This window comes from Limulus polyphemus, unplaced genomic scaffold (genome assembly GCF_000517525.1).
Source record: "Limulus polyphemus unplaced genomic scaffold, Limulus_polyphemus-2.1.2 Scaffold4118, whole genome shotgun sequence".
Taxonomy (NCBI): Eukaryota; Metazoa; Arthropoda; class Merostomata; order Xiphosura; family Limulidae; genus Limulus; species Limulus polyphemus.
Window position 1 is genome coordinate 64,660 of NW_013669728.1, and position 13,918 is coordinate 78,577.

General features: G+C 32.6%; 1 protein-coding gene across 1 annotated transcript in view; it reads right to left on the reverse strand.

Annotated features, from left to right (window-relative positions):
- LOC106470618 (probable ATP-dependent RNA helicase DDX41) overlaps positions 1 to 13,918 on the reverse strand; it is a 77,597-nt gene that overhangs the window by 52,822 nt on the left and 10,857 nt on the right. Inside the window, exons 3-4 of the mRNA XM_013931181.2 lie at positions 4,547 to 4,703; positions 3,862 to 3,936 (exon numbers count right to left, since the gene is read on the reverse strand). Coding sequence (XP_013786635.1) covers positions 3,862 to 3,936; positions 4,547 to 4,703 — 232 coding nt within the window. The remainder of the gene's footprint in view (positions 1 to 3,861; positions 3,937 to 4,546; positions 4,704 to 13,918) is intronic.

Here is a 13,918-nt window from a genome sequence, read left to right on the forward strand (position 1 = left end):
GTCAAAGCCATCGCCCCTAATTTTTTCTAATATGCCCCTTAAAATAAACCCTTTTCAGAATCTTTTTTTATCCAGGCAATTCTACAATTTTTAGGTGGGGGTGCCATATGGAACTCTTTCCAACCATTCCAAAAGCTAACCATCCTGTTTGAAAAATAATAGTCTTAGCTGAAAATGACTCCTACCCTACCACTATTAATTACAAAAGGATGGTGTATCAACACTATCAGTTCCCTTAAAAATCTTAGACACCTCAGTCAGATCCCATCTAACTGTTTTAGAGATTTTAACCTATTCTTGTAGGAAATCTTTCCATCCTAAGTATCATCCTGGTATCCCTCCTCTGAACCCTCTCCAATGAATCGGTGTTCTTTTTTTAAGGTAAGAAACCCAAGACTAAACACAGTTCTCCAGTTGTGGCCTAACCAGTGACCTGCACAATAACATTATAATATATTTAGTCTTGTATTCAGTATTTCTGTTGATCCAACTTATTTTCCCTATCACTAACAACAGCACATTGCTTTAATGGCTCAAGAGACTGATTAACCACATCACCAAAATCTTTTTCTTCCATAACTGGAAAGGTTATTCCCATCAAAACTGTAGTATCCTATTTTCATTACCTTGCATTTGTTATGATTAAAAGCCATCTGCTATTTATTCACCCAACTCACCACTTGACTAATCAAAATCCTTTTATAAAGCATCAACATCCTCCTCACAGCCAGCAAGACCCAGCAAATTTAAATAATTTATTGATCATTCCTTCATCCATGTCATTGGATTAAATAAAAAAGAGCTAATGTTCTAATACTGAGCCCTAATATTGATCCAGCTTGACTGAACTCCATTTATAACAACCTGCTGCTTTCTTTCATCCAGCCAATTTTCCATCCAATGAATCAACCTATCTTCCACAAATATAGATATAACTTTTTAACAAGACTTTTATGTAGTATCTTGTCAAATGCTTTCTAAAAATTCAGATACACTAATTCCATACTTGTACCTTCGTATATGTAAGCATTAACCTCTTCAAAGAACGTCAAAAGATTAGTAAGACAAGATTTTCCCCTCGTCAAATCATGCTGAGTATACAACAAAATTTTATACTTTGATAAATGGCTTTCAAAACACTTTTCTCACCACTGGTATTAAGACTAATAGTAGTAGGCCTATAATTACTGAGACAATTTTGATAACCTCCCTTGAGAACAGGAGTAACATTAGCCAACTTCCAATCTTCAGGCACCTGCCCACTATTCAAGGACTAAGAAAACAAAATAGTAACAATTGTCCAATTTTTGATCTCCTTCAAGACCCCTGAAGAAATATTATCTGCCAAGTAGCTTTATCATTGTTTAAACAACCAAGCTCAGTATTAATGTGATCATCTTGTTCAGTCATCTTTCCAACTAGCAACTGTTCAGGATTAAATATGTTGCTTAAATCTTTTATAATAAAAATTAAACAAAAGTAGAATTTAATAATACAGCCATCCCATAATCATCAGATATTAGCCTTCCTGTATCACCCCCAAAAGAACCTACTCTCATCCTAACAATTAGCTTACCCTTAATGGATTTAAAGAAATCCTTACTATTGTATGTTTTCAGCCAACCTTTTTTTTTTTTTTTTGTAGTTTTTTGAATTTACTAATTTTCCATTTGACCACTCGTGATCTTCTATAATTCTCCAAATCTCCCATTATAGCAGTCAATTTACATTTTTATTTGTATAATGCTTTTTTTTAATTTTGTCTTTTACGCCATTTATGAGCCTAGCTAGTTTTTTTACTTGCAGCCATTTTTTTTTAAATCTTTCGACATGGAGTCGGTCAATTTGACCGAGTCACGTGACCTTCTGTACTCGTTTAAAGTTGTCATAAATTTAATACTTGTAACTTTCTATATATTGGGTATATCTTCACGAAATTCGACAGTCTTTCAGTTAATATTACAAGTCTTTCACATACAAAAAGTCATATTTCTTAGTGAAGTACTTTTAATAAAATAAAGTTTTATCCATGAATATATTGAGTATTTGTTTTGAATAATCTGTGTGCAAAGTAATTTTCATGTTAAAATTACAAATACTTTCCCATCTCAAAAATCTCAAATTTCCTTTGTGTAATCCCTAAAAACCTCCTAAGAAGATTGGGTAAGTACTTTATTTCTTGTTTTTCATATTTATTCTTTATTTATTATTATAAAGTAACTAAAATTAAAAGTACGGATCTTTTTAAGTTACTTAAGACTAGAATAGGTAAAATAAGTAATCAAAATAATATAATTAAAACTGTTCACGAAGCACGCATGCGAGCAGTTCGTGGGTAATGTAATTCAATAGCATAATGTGAGCTGCATGTTCCCCGAGTGATTTACAACTTATAATGGCGTGTATAGCAGTTACACATGGTTCAGTGGGCAATAAAACAATAAAATTTAATTATAAATAGATATATAATGTTACAAACTTAGAGCTACTTAGGATAAACGAATGTAGTTTCATGTTAAAATTTGAAGTCATACTAGAAAGAAAAGAAGGTTAATTTAGGTTCATTTCAATTTTTTTTATGGTTACGAGGTCGGTCGAATTGACCGATCCTGTTTTGAGATTAGGGTAGAGAAAATAGCTACAAGGAATTAGTGAAAAAAAAAACGTTTGAAATGCATGTTTTTGTTATACCAATTAGAATAGCATAAAATCTTAGCTCATAATCCATATTTTAATAGTATACAAGTTTTAAGTTCTTAATTCTAAAAGGAAATGTATAAAAAAATCCTGAATTTCCACTAGTGTAACACACATGACAAATTTTGTCTTAGCATGTCATCATCCCTATTTTATCCATCACCCCTCGAAAATGTACGAAATTAAAAGTGAAATGCTCTCTTTAAAATCATTATTACTCAAACAGACCATAATTTTTATGGCCTTCAATTTTGTTTTGTTACAGAGCTATCCAAGAGAAAATCAGACCTCTCCTGCCACACCCACCTGTCACATCCTCACTTTCACAATTGGTTGATAGTTCTCTCTTACGTTTCATTATATATTATTTATAACCAATAGAAAGTCAAGGTTTTCATCTATCAAATGGCGTATTGTATAACATTGTGTTTTGAACAGATAACCGTCAATGTCAATTTGAGTAGCAACATTGTTCCCATGGGAAAGTTAACGACTAGCTTGGATGAATTTGTAACGGCTTTTGTTGCATAGTTAGAAAGCCAGGAAAATTTTTAGAAGTAAGTGAATTTGTCTACTTTTTGCATGTTATTAGTCTATATTCTTTGGTGTATTATTTAATTAAATAAAAATTGTTAAGTGCTTTACTATAATCACTAAAAAAAATCAGGCTTAACTCTCATTGACAATCGAGGACAAGAAAAAAAAAAAGTAGTTTCATAAAATTTGGAATGTACGACACTAAAACCTTGTGTCATGTGCAGTAAAGGATACCCGTGCCAATAGGGTTAATAGATATTAAGAAAAACACTGATAAGAAATAAATTTAGATTAAAATTAAGTTCACATCTGAATGTGAAGCAAAGAGTCTAATACTCTTTATACATCAATATAAGGATCTTAAAGTATGTGTGCTTGTCAGACACCAATACTTCCATGATAATGTTAAAATGCCTCTAGCTGTACTAAGCATACAAATTTCCAGTTAGATACCAGTAATCAAAAGACATATGCAACCATCTTTTATAGATACACACACACAAATCTGTCAATGAACTACTAAATGAAAGGAAATCCAAAAAGTCCATTGTTCTTGATAAATGCAAAAATATATAAATGTAATCTGTTACAGACTTTTTGGATGTAAGTAGAGTTTGAATAAACTACCTTTCTTTTCAGCAACACTTTCCAAAATTTTTTCCTCCTCTTTTAATTGTTTTTCAAGAGCACTTTCCTTACGAGCTAGAATATCAAAGAACAATAAGTATCAGAAAAGTTACCAGAAGATATATTTATTGAAGAAAATGGGAAGTGTTTTACAAAAATTGTTAAAAATATGTTACAAGAGCTTTTGTTTATACAAGAAATATTTTACCTATTCATAATTAAAAAATATATATACAAAATAATTAGATAGTTAATTCTCACTTATATACATACCATGACATCTAAAACAACTTGGCGATTAGTGGTCTTTGCTAATTGAGCAAGAAGTAAAAACACAACAACAAAAAATGTTGGAGGAAGGATGTTGCCACACAGTTTTATTTCCTCTGGTCAGCAGTAAAAAAAGGCTAAAACTAGGCAGAGCACAGACAGTCTGTTATGTAGCTTTGTGCTTAACAATAAATATACAAAACAGAAATAATTGTAACTAGTAATAATCAAAAATAATAATTTTGATAAGTTGATTATTTCCATAATAGATGATTTAACTGTAATTTTGATTAATCAATTGTTGTAATAATTAAAAGCAGTAATAAATGAAAACACTAATCAATGTCATCTCTGCTAATAGATAATTAATTATATCAATTAAATCTCCAAAATGTGTGCTTAAGGAAAAACATACCTTCTGCTTTCTTTTTCAATTCATTATGTTGATCAAGAAGACTCACATTAGACTTTCTACCATACTGATCTTCATCTTCTTCATCATCAGGGTCAGTAGTTGATCGTGCCCTATCTTCTTCTAACAGAAGTGCTCCCAGACGGCCTGTTTTCAGTAGCTGTTTATAATACATAATAACACAACATTTTAGATATACTGTATCACCTAACAGAAGTTTCAGCAAATGGCATGTTTTAGTAGCTATTCATAGCACACAAATGTACAGCATTTACACATAAAATTATCTAAAGAATAACTTTTTAAATGTATAACTTAAAAGTTGTAATTGCTAAGCTTAAGGTAGCATATACCCTTTAATCCTATCGCCATAGGTATCCTTTACTGTGCATGACACAAGGTTTTTGTGTCTTACATTAAAATTTTATTAAACTACTTTTTGTTTATGTTATACCAATTAGTATAGCATAAAATCTTAGCCAATAATTCATATTTTAATAGTATACAAGTTTTAAGTTCTTAATTCTATAAGGCAATATTTTTAAAAAATCTTGAATTTCCCCTAGTGTGACACACAACACATTTTCTCTAGGTATCTTCTCTTCTCTATTTTATCCACCCCCCCCCCCAAACGTACAAAATTAAACATCAATTATTCACTATAAAATCGTCATTAATCAGACAAACTATAATTTTTATATCTTTCAATTTTCTTTGGTTACAAAGCTATCAAATAGAAAATCAGACACCTCGTGCCACACCCTCCTTTCACGTCCTCTCTTTCAGGATACGCTTATAGTTCTCTCTTATGTTTAATTTTATACTACCTATAACCAATAGAAAGTGTAACATTGTCAGTTGCACTTATAATACATGATTCATTCCCATAGGAAAATTAAAAAATAACTTAGAAGAATTTGTAACAGCTCTTGTTGCATAGTTAGAAAGCCAGAACATTTTTTGATAGTTATGGGAAATTGTCTACTTTTTGTATGTTATTAGTCCATGTTCTTTGGTGCATTATTTAATTAAATAAAAATTATTTAGTGCATTACTACCATTAGTACAAAAAAGTAGGGTTAAGTGTCATCGACAATAGACAGCAACAAAAAAAGAATATTGGGTAAGTACTTTACTTATTATTATAAAAGTTACTAAAATGTAAAAATTGGGATCTCTTTAGGTTACTTAAGGTTAGATTAGGTAAAATAGACAATAATAATAATATAATAAAAATATTTGACAAGGAGTGCACACGAGCAGCTCGTGGGTAATGTAATTTGATAGCATAACGTGAGCTGCACATTCTCCAAGTGATTTACAACTTAAAATGATGCAAATAACAGTTAGACACAGTTCAAAGGGTAATAAAACAATAAAATTTAATTATAAATAGATGTATACTGTATTTGGGATAAACAAAGGTAGTTGCACACTACATATAAAGTCATTATAGAAAGAAAAAGATGGTAATTTAGATTTATTTCAATTTTTTTGGTGGTTACGAGGTCAGTCAAATTGACCAACCTTTTATAGAGTTAAGATAGAAAAAATTACAGATAAAATATAAAGTTTTACTGAAAACAAATATTTGAAATGTATTTAAGAGGTTTTAGTGATTACACAAATGAAATTTGATATTTTTGAGACAAAGAAAAGTATTTTTAATTTTAACATGAAAATCACTTTGCACATGGTCTATTCAAAACCAACACTCAATATATTGAAGGACAAATCTGTTTTTAATTTATTAAAAATATTTCACTAAAAAATAAGATTTTTTATATGTGAAAGCCTTATAATGTTTAATGAAAGAATGCCAAATTTCATGAAGATATCCACATTATATTAAAAGTTAGTAGTATCAAATCCATAAGTACTTTGAACGAGTACAAAGAGGCCACGTGGTCGTTCAAATAGACCGAGCCCGTGTTGAGAGAGTTAATGTCCAGAAACATATTAAGGGTGTAAGTTTCACAATTTGCAGGATGTGATATACCCTTTTTAAACTAGATAAAGACATTTAAAGTGACAATTTTTTGCCTAATTTTCAAACATGTTTTTCTCAAAATCTGGCAATTGACATTCTCATAGTGGTTTTTAACTCATAACTTCAGATCTATTGATGCTATAGACTTCACAATTGGCATAAATATGCATTATTAGTGTATCTATAATGTGTACTATGGTAAAGTTGACAAAAAAGGTTTGGTTTTTATTTAATTACTATTAATGAGTCACTGTAGTCCTACTTAGGACATACTCATAAGGGCTATAGTTTGACCTTGAATTATTTTTCAGAGCTCTCCTTAGTTCGGACTAATTCTTCATATCCCATCAATGTCTGGACCCATTTTCTGGAGCATTCAGTCATGCTTATAGAGGTTATCAGGAACATACTACATTTCTTTTGTATTTCTTTTTTTTTTATAATATGCAAGTTAGCCACAGTGGTAATGTTACTTAACATGTGCCAGAATATGTCTTTGTACTTATTTCAATATATTTCCTTACAAAAAGTATAGTATAATATGTTTTTTCTGATTAAAAGGCCAAAACCTAGATAACACTATTTAAAGGATATATGCTACCATAAGTTATGACATTATGGCCTGATACTCAGTTTACATAATGTATGAAGACAACATGGGATCATTTGGCTTTTCAATGATATTTTTGCACACCTAATCTTCATTTCTCTTTATTTCTCAGGTAATCATAAATCCCCCTCTTAATCTCGTGTAATGTGCCATCCTCCACTACTGCCAAGGGCAACTCATTACATAAAAAATAAAACTGCTTTAAATGGAGCCTAGCCTGTGTTTTCCAGATCTTAAACTTGTGTCCTCTTGTTCTCAGTATGTAGCACAAAGAAAGCGGAGATCTTTGCTCAATAATAACTTTGTTAATTTCAACAAGATCATCTATTACCCCTCTTTTCTCAAGAAAAAATTAATTAGAAAAACAATAGCCACAATTTTATTTTTATTCACTTTATTTTCCTTTTCTTCATTACAGTTGAACAAACTTGAAAAATGGCATCAACATCTGATGAATCAGCACTACTGTCAGCCAAAGCTTCAGAAACTATTGCAGGTCCTTCAGTTTCAATTGCATCTTGCCATCAACAAACAGCTCCTACAAAAGGAACAGAAGTTTTCCTGATATGTGAAAACTGCTCACAAATGGGTTGCAGACTTGAAAACTGGTTGCAGTGTATCACAAAACAAGCTAGACACTAAAAGGATATTAGGTGCCAAAATGTCAGTAATACCAAAAATGTTAAAACAAGACTCGGTAAAAAGCACATTAAGTGGGATGTTCACATAAGTACACTAACTGCTCACTGTACTGCAGAAGCTAAAAATTAAGATAAGCAAGAAGATACAGAAAAAAAACAGTGGTAGTGCTAACATTTTTATCCATGTATTCCAAAATGCACATGCTCCAAAACTTGTGTCCATATTTTGAGAGTTATGTTCAAATACTTAACCACAGATTGATAGAACAAAATGAAGAGAATCTTGCCATTTTGTCAATATAAACACTTTTCGTCATGTAAACATGAATGTGGTAGCTGTCAAAATGAGGTCACTCTGAATTATACATCAGACAGGATTTATACTTTGTCACATGCCCTAAAATAAATTATTCCCATGATTCATTTATTTCCAAGTTTTAGGCAATAAGAATTTTACAGTCACACATTGGGGCATTGAATATAATGTTCAATGATTCTAAGAAAAGTTGATCTGGTGTTTCTGAAGCAGTTGCATCAAAAGATAACTTGCACTAAGTTCATTGCTGTAGCATTACTTGAGTGTATTTCATCCTGCAAGGCTACAGGAAGAGCACTGCCAATTACAGAATGACAATATAAGAAAAAACCATGACTGGAGCAATAGATGTCCAAAATTAACAAATTCTGTTGGTAGTTGACACTAGTAGAATACCATACTTTCTGCTGGGAAGGCATGTACTTAAGCATACTGAACATTTATTTTGGCATGAACAACTGACATTCAATATAATTTACACAAGATATTTGCATAAAATGAGATGCAGAGACAAGCAGAATATGAACAAATTATAATTGATATCTGGAATGAACTCGCCAGTAAAAACTTAATGAATACTAAAAGGAAACCAGAAATGGTCAAGTTAAGATGTTGATGCTGCTAAAGCATATGATGAATAACCAGTCAGTGTTCAAGGTTTGCTGGGAATGGGTTGTACCACTGACCTCAGTCATGGACAAAATTTATTAGGTGAGTACAGTTGTCCTAAATGATTTGTTGTGATATGATAAGCCCATGCTCACATTCTGAAATTTTCACACCATTATGAATACATCCTACGCTATAAAAGTTGGCCTCGAGTTACTAATATGTAGTTTACAGGCTGTCAACATCAAGTTGCCTTCCAACAAGTCAGTTGTTTTAAGTGTGAAGCAAGGAATTGTTCATATGTTGGCAATCCTTTGGTTCAAGAATGATCTTTAACATGTCTCATTGAAGAAATTCGAGGTGGCTGAGAAGTCCGATTCTTGTGCAACAGATGCATCCAAAAAACTTGCAACTAATTTTGCTGGAGAGGGTAGCCTGTAAGCCTAGAATTCTTTCCTTTTTGTTCCTCCGCTCTTTCTTTTCTGCTTTGTTTGCATGATGTTTTGCTTCAAAATGAGTTGCTTCTAGGTTGATGTTGCAGTGCCATTGGTCTCAGTCAATGAACAGCTCTTCCCAGCTATTGATGTCAATATCTATTTTCTTGAGGTAAGTCTTCAGAATGTCTTTAATGCAGTTTCTCTGGCCATCTTGAGGTCTATCGCAATGGCTGAATTAATAACACAGAATGTTTTGGGAGGTAGAAATGAGGCATCTGCATACAATGCCCAAACCAGAGAGGTTGGTGTTTGAGGACCACTGACTCAATGCCAGTAATATTTGCTTCAGTGAGGGCATTGATGTTTGTGCAACAATCTTCCCAGCTGACATGAAAGACTGTATGAAAGCATAAATGATAGTACTTCTCAAAGCACTTAAGGTATAAATAATGGGTCACCCACATTTCACATCCATAAAGAGATGTGGGAATGATGATTCTTGGCAAAGGTTGTGAACCACTGAAGCAGTTTCCAGAAAAAGGAACTTGCACATCAGATTCTGTGCTGAATCTCCACACTGAAGACTGCATTCTGAAAAACGTGGCTTATAAGCTAAGGGCAGTGCTAATTACTTCCTCTAGTCTCTCCTTCTATGGTTATTTGTCGAGGGCTGTATTTGTGAACTGATGCAAGCTGACAGACTACCTTAGTTTTCTGGATGTTGAGGGAGAGACCCAAAGTTTTATAGGCTTTAGCAAAGTGATTCAGCATAGTCTGACGGTCAAGAACGGATGTTTTAGACGTTTTAGTCTATGAGTGGAGATGCCTCATGTTGAATAATCCTCCATCAATATTTATTCTGGGATGGAGGCAGTTCTTGATGAGAAACAGGAGAACAGGCAATAAAGATCATATCAGTTGTCCCAAGGGATAGTCTGAAGCCAAACTGAACTTCGGGGAGGATATCCTAAACAAGAGGAAGAATGCAATTCAGGAGTATTTTCCCTGTGATGGAGAGGAGAGCAATTACTCAATAATTCCCTCAAAATTAATCATCATCTTTCTTGAAAATTGTAATGATGTTGGTATTGTATGTCCTCTGGACTCTTCTCTCTGTTGTAGATTCAAAGAAAATAGACTGTAACTTCACCACCAGTTCCTCGCTCATTTGTTCTTGTAGCCTTGTTGTTCTTGGCTTTCATAATGGTGCACAAAACTTCTTACATGGTAGACAGATTGACAAAGAGATCTTTCTTTCAAGGTGTAGGGAGATGGAGTTGATGGCCATGCAAACAGCAGTTTTGAATTGTAGGCAAGGTAGAAATCTTATCATGAAGATATTTTTGGAGACACTTGCAAGTCTTCGGGTCTTTAATAGATTTGATGTTGAAAATCTTTCACAATGCTCTTTAATGTTTCTGGTATTTTCGAGAAAGCTGAAAGTTCAGAATGGATGTAACAAGTCAATTATATATCCATCAATCCATGGTTCATACTGAATTGCTCAGATTCTATGCACTCTCAGAATACTTTTCATTCAAGCAATTTTTGAAAGCTAAAATCTACATCAAAATCAACGAGATTCCACTGAAATTTTATAAAATTCCTATTTATTTGTGCAACATATGAATGTAGACTAAAAAAAAAGACTTTATATAGTGCGCTCAACTCTGCAATATGCATTAAAGTTAGATATATCAATATATTCTGCTATTATAATATTTTCAAGTACTTTTGCAAAAAGAGGCCCCTTTTCAAGCCTTTGAAATTCCATTCTCAATTTCAAAGACTTTCAAGATGCATATGCACCCTGTCAATCATCAGTTCCTTGCATTGCTCGAGTGGTATGGACATCTCACCGATCACAGGTCCTGATGATAAAGTAATCAAGGAGGTGTCATTGCTTAGAGAAAGGGTGTCTACATGTAGTTTTATATTTGTTGCTCTGTTTAAATATGATGTTCATGATGACAAGGCTATGCTCAGCACATTTACTCAGGAGTAAAATGCCATTGAAGTTGGCTTTCCCTACTCCTTTCTTCCCAATGGTGACAATCTAAAGTTCTTGTTCACATCTGACTGTGGCATTGAAGTCACCAAGGAGAATGATCTCGTCCTCCTTGGGAATGTTAGTCAGGAGATGGTCAAGGTCAGAGTAGAGCTGTTCTTTGAAACCTTCATAAACATCAAGCATTGGAGTAGATACACTAATGATAGTAGCAATTTGATTTTTGCTGAGCTTAAGATGAAGTGTCATAAGGTAATCACTGATGCCCACTGGAAGCTCTATAAGTTGGCTGATGAACTTACTTTTGATGATGAGATTGATGCCATGAATACGTTGGTCCTGAGTCAGTTTCTTTTACCAAAAGAAGGTGTAGCTTTCACACTCTTCTCTCAACTAACCCTTGTCTGGTGATCATCTCAATAAGAGCAGCGATGTCAATGTTATATCTCACTAATTCTCTGGAGACAATGGTGTTCTTTCTGATCATTAACTATTTTGTGGATCATTCAAGATATGAATGTTCCATGTCACAAAAATCACTGTCATTGTTATTGTTGTCTTTCTGTGTTTTTGCAGGGAGAGTGCATCAGCTGGATGTAGCTATCCAGCCTGGAGAAAAAGAGACAGTTTAAAATTAAGACATCTTTTCTAGCCCCATTCCTATGTAGGATGAGCAAAATAAGATCCAAAATAGGACTACTCAGTCATGATAGTGGCTTCCAAAAAGCACCTGTTTCGTCCAGGGTGCATGACAACCATATAACTACAGCTGTCTATGTACAGGCTCATGGTTAGAGACTGCCAGGTTCACTGGTACTGTCTCTGTCACCATTGCATCCTTTGCTAAAGGGATTTGGTGTTGGTGTGGAAAGATATTACTTTCGTGTGGTAGAAGCCTGTGTGCATGATTTCATTTAATGTGAGGCAACTGGCATGCATGCATCAACCACACAATCTCAGCTAGATGGGTGTTTGAATCCTGAGGCAAGGAGAATCCAAGACAAAAGGAGATCTCTATCCTTGGTGCAGCTTTCTTCCATATTCACAACCATTGGGATCCATCTTTAAGTACTTGATCAGCCACTGATGACATAGGAAAGAGAAATGGGGGTTGGACCACCGTTTGACAAATAAAAATATGTTATCTGTTTATTGTACTTATTTGCACTCAGACTCTGAATAGTTTAAGTATAAGGTGATATTTTTCTTCATTTTACAGTTTGAATTTTATTTTCATAACCTCTAGAACCTCCTAAATTAATATCAAAAGATTTTTTAAAGTAAATGTTTATATTTTATTTTTCATTTTCTCTATCATATCACTGACTGTATTTATTATCATCAAAATACAGTGCAATGAAATGTTTAAAATTAAGAAATAAAAAAATGTACGTACCACTTAATTTTTCATAGAATATCTTAAAAGATCTTCTTTTGGTGATATTCGTAATTTCAGGTCTTTTCCTTTTCACATATACTTGATTTTTAATGTTTTATTTTCCTTTCTTGTCCTATACTGTTTATTATTCATCTCAACACTAGTCAATGACACACTCGGGTGTATTACAGTATCCTCTGGAGAGATACGCAAGCCTTAGCTTACACTCGTGCAAAATTGTAAGCCTTAAGAACTGGGGCAATGTTTGAGGTAAATTTAAAAAATGTTTAAATCTTTCAATTATATATTTTAGAACATAAATAAAAAATAATTAAATAAGATATAAAACCTAAATGCAATTTAAATGTCTCTCTAACTATAACATATATAGGTAATAAACAACCATAAGTGCTTTTATGGACAAAGCAGACAACAATACTACTGGCAGTTACATCTACCCAATGATGACAACTGAGCTTCAATTTCAAAATACCCATTGTTGGATTATAGTGTAAAATGAGCTCTTTCTAATGACTATACACATGTATGTAAATTAATCACATGTGACTTGTAAAACTCAAGGAATAGTATAGAAGATGGGTGTGGCATCTGTCAGGAGTTGGAAAAATTTATCCCTAGTTTGAGCAGAACTTAGCCAAAGAACCTTGAAACATACATGTCAATAGGGCAAGTAAATGTACTTACTGTCTAGACTTACATCTACCAGACTGGGATTATCTGATTCAAGATAGAGAGTGCAAAATTTGAAAATTTTCATAGCTAGTGGGTCACATGACAACAAAAATAAAGTATTTTCTTTAAAGGTTTCTTTTGAAACAAAGAAATTAAAACTTAGACAACATAAAACTTCAAATCATAACATACATTTAAAACATTAATTTCATTGACATACATTGATAATAAGGTTGTTTAATTATATTTTGAATGTAACTCAATGACTTGTGTAGAAAGGAATTTAAAGGGGTACCCATTGCAAAAGAGTTAAAGGTGACTAAATTGAGATAAACATTACAGCAACAAACATGTTTGACTAAAGTATTTGCTTGACCAGAACCATAACTATAACTAAGGGTACATTTTGACCCTTAAATTTAGGAATACATCAACAAACAAAGGTTTGAATCTTTAATAATGCTAACTTAACTTATTTCCTGATGATATCACCACAGATACTAATTAAAACATTTGTAAAAAAACCTTTCAATTTACATGTAATTCATATAAATGTAATAAAACATTCACATATCATTTAAGAATATGTTATATAGAAGGGTAATTACATCTTAAATTTTAAACAAAAAATAAAGATACACATTGTTTACATACATGTATTTGATGCTACATGCGATATATATATATATATAT